General features: G+C 33.9%; 1 protein-coding gene across 2 annotated transcripts; it reads left to right on the forward strand.

Annotated features, from left to right (window-relative positions):
- The first annotated feature begins 215 nt into the window (after window positions 1–215).
- LOC145097933 (putative membrane protein At3g27390) lies at window positions 216–5,111 on the forward strand. Of its 2 annotated transcripts, none has more exons than XM_079035606.1 (10): window positions 216–801; window positions 1,424–1,532; window positions 1,692–1,884; window positions 1,969–2,102; window positions 2,202–2,490; window positions 2,670–2,776; window positions 2,871–2,997; window positions 3,782–3,980; window positions 4,044–4,284; window positions 4,736–5,111. In XM_079035606.1, the coding sequence occupies exons 1-10, from the start codon at window positions 708–710 to the stop codon at window positions 4,974–4,976; spliced, it is 1,734 nt and encodes a 577-aa protein (XP_078891732.1). In that variant the 5' UTR covers window positions 216–707; the 3' UTR covers window positions 4,977–5,111. The 2 variants fall into 2 exon arrangements, with proteins under 2 accessions (XP_078891732.1, XP_078891733.1); XM_079035607.1 differs by lacking the exon at window positions 216–801 and adding an exon at window positions 1,100–1,118.
- The last annotated feature ends 248 nt before the right edge of the window (window positions 5,112–5,359 follow it).

Consider the following 5,359-nt stretch of genomic DNA (forward strand, 5'->3'; position numbering starts at 1 on the left):
TCATTACATCAACGGATCAACTCATAACCTTATTATTTAAAGAGAAAAGTAGACCTGATAATTTCAGACACAAAGACACGAATTTGTGACAGCCACGACACGATATAAATACATCTTAAAAATTGAGATAAAAATTATTTATAATTATCTAATCGTATAGTATGAAATTCGGGAATTACAAATTTTCATGATATACACTAGAGAAAAGAAAGGCAAAGTCCTGCTCATAGACGAGGAATAAGACTAGTCGTCTAGATGTCTTATTCTTTGCTTGTTAAAGTGAATCCGTGGAAACCCCGAGTGCTATGTCGCCTGTCACACAATCCTCACTCGACCCTCTTCCCTGATTTTTAAACCCCCAAAACGAACACAGAAACACCATTCTCGCTGCTCTTTGAAAGTTCAAATTTGGAACTTCCATATAATCAAGTATTAAAAAACCCCACTCATTTGTCGAACTATTCTTGGATAGATAATAGAATACAATAAATACAGGGTGTAGTAATAGTATACACTCCAAACCCCTATGATTAATTATCTTGCCAGAAAGACTTATTTGTCATCCCTCAACTTGAGTTTATTCAAATAATTTTGGCTTCGGATTTGCAAGATTCGGGTTGGATTTGATGCCGGAAACTTGAGATCTGAAGTAAGTAAGGAGCAGGAGGAGGAGGAAGAAGAAGAAGATACAGAAACCTGCACCTTCAATGGAACCTCCAACAGGGTTTTGGAAATCTTTAGGCCAATTCATCCTTTTCTTGCCTTATTTCATTGGCCTTCTGCTTCTTGGCTTCATTAAAGGTTAACTCTTTCTTTCACCCTTTGTCAATTTTGTGACTTTGATGTTATTTTAGGGTATTTATGAAACCCTTTTCGAATTAGAACTAAATAAGCTCCGTTTTCAATTCTTGAATGCTACTACTAGTGGGTGTTTTTAAAAAAATTGTTTCTTGATTTCAGGAATCGTTTTCGCTCCAGTTGCTTGCATCTTTTTTTTTTGTCCTTTTTTTGTTTTATTATGTGGTTGTTATTTTGGAACCCTTTTGCAAATTAGAACCAAATGAACTCCTATCCTAATTTTTTCAAAGGCTGCTAATTTTTGTGGGAGTCTTGTCAGAGTAGTTTCTTTGATTCCAGCAACCTTTCTTTATCCCTTTCGTTTCAGTTTGTGATTGATGTTATCTTGGTGTATTTATGAAGCCCTTTTTTAATTACAACTAAATAAGCTTCAATCTCAATTCTTAAATGTCGGTGTTTAGTAAAAGTTGCTTCTTTGATTTCAAAAACATTTCTTTTCCCAATTTGTTTTACTCTGTGATTTATTATCTGGGCGTATTTAGAAACCCCTTTCAAATTAGAACTAAATGAACTACATTCCATATCTTGAATGCTGATCCTGTACAAATTATTTCTTTGATTGCAGGAATCATTTTTGCTCCATTAATATGTGCTATTCTGACAATTGGAAACTCTACTATTGTAATTGGTCTTTACCCAGTACATGTCGTTTGGTCTTACTTTTCCATATTGAGGTAATTTCTTCAATTCAACCATTTTAGGGGCGATTAGATACGTGTTTTGAAAACTGAAAGTGAATAATACATTCAAAACCCATATCCAAACACCCCTTTAATTCTTAAAATACTTGTATCCATATATAAAGATTCTTTATTTAATTTCTTTAATGGCAGTGCTAAACGATTAGGACCTGTGATGAAAGTGGTTGCATGCATTTTGTTTACACCAGTTTTGGTTTTCTGGCCTGTTGCAATGATTGTGGGTAGCATTCTTGGTGGCTTAGCATTTGGTTTCCTTGGGCCAATGTTTGGAACTTTTAAAGCTGTTGGTGAAGGGAAAACCGATCAGTTTCTCCATTGTATTATCGTAAGCAAAATTTTCTTTAACTACTTAATATGTGTTGTGTTTCGTTTGTTAAATTAATTGATTTTCTTTAATTACACTTGTCAGGATGGAACTTGGGACACTGTTGAAAGAAGCTTTACACTTGTGAGAGACTTATTAGATGTATGCTTCTATTCATACTTCTCTATGATGGATGATCTTCGAAAACAAGGCCTTCCAGATTCTAAAATTGAGATCAGGTTCATTATGACTTCATCTTTTTGAACCCTACATACCATCTTGAGTGTTCAATTTAAACTTGTTATCACGTAGAAGTGATTATTTGGTTATAATTACAGGATAGTCTATTGCCCTGTATCGATACTGCTAGGTGTAGTAGGAGTGTTGGTTGACTTTCCAGTGATTACAGTTATAGCTGCATTGAAAAGTCCATACATGTTGCTCAAAGGGTGGCATCGTTTGTTTCAAGATTGTGTGGGGAGAGAAGGCCCTTTCTTGGAGACCATTTGTGTGCCATTTGCAGGTTTAGCCATCTTGCTATGGCCATTGGCTGTTGCTGGAGCTGTGTTAGCTTCCATGATATCTGCTATCTTTCTTGGTTTATATGCAGCTGTTGTATGCTATCAGGTGACTGACTACTGCAATTTATACTTTTTTTTTTTTTTTAATGTATATCAAATAAATTTTGTCAACTTTTTGTGATGTATATTGACTGACTAAAGTTGAAAACTTGAAATATTTATTGGATTGATAAAGAAGTTGTTGGGGGTAAGGTAAATGCTAACTTATTGAGTTTGTGGGAACAGGAATCGTCTTTCTATCTTGGGCTTTGCTATATTGTATCTGCATTGTCCATCTTTGATGAGTATAGCAATGATATTCTTGATTTGCCTGAGGGATCTTGCTTTCCCAAGTAATAATCAGATTCATTCACCTATTTTTTTTTTTTTTTTTTTTATTGGTAAGTTGTAAAATAATAATATATTTTTTTTGTTTAATTTTGACAGGCCTAAATATCGGCGCAACCCTGGATTGTCTGGTTCGAGTTCTTTCTCAAGGACGGGATCGTCTAAACATCCACCCTCTCGGTCTGGATCTCTGCGGGCCCCCATGATTGAATTGAAGCCGTTGGAGGTTTGCTCTTATTATAACTTCGAGTTTTAATAAATAAGTTATAAAGGGGTGTTTGATTTGTCAAATGTTTTTGGAATGAATAAAATCTGTCACAACGGAATTGGAATTTGAAGGAATTGAAATATGTCATGTGCTTGATTGGGAGAAATGGAAAGGAACTCAATAACCAAAATTAGATAACTTTTAAAATTCACTTATTATTCTTTTTCTTTCTTTCGAGTAAGTTACATTTTTCTTAATCCCTGAACATATCTGATTTTTGCAATTTGGGTCTCAAAAAGTTCTCTTGCAATTTTCGTCCCAAAAAGTTTTCCCTTGTGATATTGGTTTTCTTTGAGATTCTTGTAATGTTTTTTTGTCCTTGAGTATATCTGATATTTGAAATTTTGGTCCCAAAAATAGTCATTCGACTCATTTTACTCTAAACAAGGACCAAAAACATTACAAAAACCTCAATTATGGACCAAAATGGCAAGAAAAAATCAACTATACTCAGAGACCAAAAATGTAATTTACTCTTTAATTTTTGTTTATTTCTATATATATATATATATATATATATATATATATATATATATATATAATGAGGGTATTTTCGTCATTTAATAAAAAAAATGAAGAATGAAACGGACTTCCATCCACCCAACCATAGGAATGGTGGAATCTAATAGAATACGACGGAAGTGAATTCCGTCCATTTGGCAACCAAACACGGCATGGAATGGAATCTCAAATTCCAATTCCGTCGACTGATTATTCATTTGATATGCTATGAATTGTGCAGTTGCTGGATGGTTTCTTCTCAGAATGTCGTAGACAGGGTGAATTCTTGGTTTTGGAAGGATTAATAACAGTAAAAGAGATTGTGGATGCAAAATCCAACAAAGAAAGTGGAACCGTAATAACCGTTGGTGTGCCCGCTTATTGTCTTTACCAATCACTTTTACGCTCCGCAAAAGCCAATACTGCCGGTCTATTGCTCGGTAATTTTTACATCATATTTTTATTGATTTATTACTTTGTTTTTGACAACTTTTTTACATCAGCGGATAATACGGAGATAACCACCCTAAACAGACCCAAAGACACGATCTATGATTGGTTCTTGAACCCACTTTTGGTCATCAAAGACCAAATCAGAGCACAAAATCTCACGGAAGCCGAAGAGGATTATTTAGGAAAGCTAGTTTTGTTGAGTGGTGATGCCCAAAAGTTGAAAAATTCCAACATTGGTCCCCCACCCGAGTCCGAGCTTAGACGGGCTGAACTTGAGGCCGTAGCTCGAAGGTAATATTAACGCTTTTGGCGTTCGACTCATTTGACATTTTAGTTATTTTTTTTTTTTTTCTATTCGACACATTTGACCCGTTAGAGTTGTTAAAATATAGGTATATTAGAAAAATGACCAAAATGGTATGATTACTTGTTTTATTCTTTACCCAAAACGACCAACCATTTCGCAGCGAAATTGCTTTCTGAATGCGAAAAACCTGTGAAATATAAGATTTTTCATAAATTTTTTTGAAGGTTTGTTGTGGTGTGGACTATTCAAAAATTAATTTTGCATTTCACAATGGGACCCATTGCAAAATTGGTGGTCATTTTGTTAAATTGACAAATACCATTTTGGTTATCTTTGTGATTATCCCTAAAATATAAACCAAAACTGAAAATAGCTATATGAGTGTTTTTTCTTCTGAATCTTGATTGATGGATTGGTGGTTTTAAACCAATGAAGGCTTCAAGGGATAACAAAGTCAATATCAAGGTACCCAACATACAGAAGACGGTTTGAGAACACGATGAAGGCGATATCTGAAGAGCTTGAGGGCAGGGATGGCAGTAACAGAGGACCTCAAACTGTTCCAAGGTCCAAAAGTACATTTGCTCGGATTTTTAGCAGACAGAGATCCTCTATAAACAAAACAAGTAATCATGGGGTTAGACACGAGGATGACCGAGATGTCAATATTGTATAATTATTTATTAATTACACCCCTTTGTAAAAACAACGTATATTCAAGATTCTTTGTGTTTTCATATGTTGTTGTCTGTAATCATTACAACCGGAAACTTTCCCAGAATAGTTGATTCTTTGAATAATTTAACATTAAGGAGCTTTTAGCTTTTAAGAAAAAAAAAACTCGAATTAAAGAAAAAAAGTTTGAACTAATGAAAAAGCTTTGTTTGGAAGTACGAACTTAGAACTTTTATTTTAAATAAAAAACTCAAAATTCAAAAGCTATTTCAAGTAATTTTTTAGAACTTCTGATTTTTAGCTTTTAATGTTTATGTCATTTTAAACATTTCAAAATTTTACAACTATATAAAAGTTACTACTTACATCCAACAACTAGCTCTT

Source organism: Lactuca serriola, chromosome 4, assembly GCF_051521515.1.
Source record: "Lactuca serriola cultivar US96UC23 chromosome 4, Lser_US96UC23_V15, whole genome shotgun sequence".
Taxonomy (NCBI): Eukaryota; Viridiplantae; Streptophyta; class Magnoliopsida; order Asterales; family Asteraceae; genus Lactuca; species Lactuca serriola.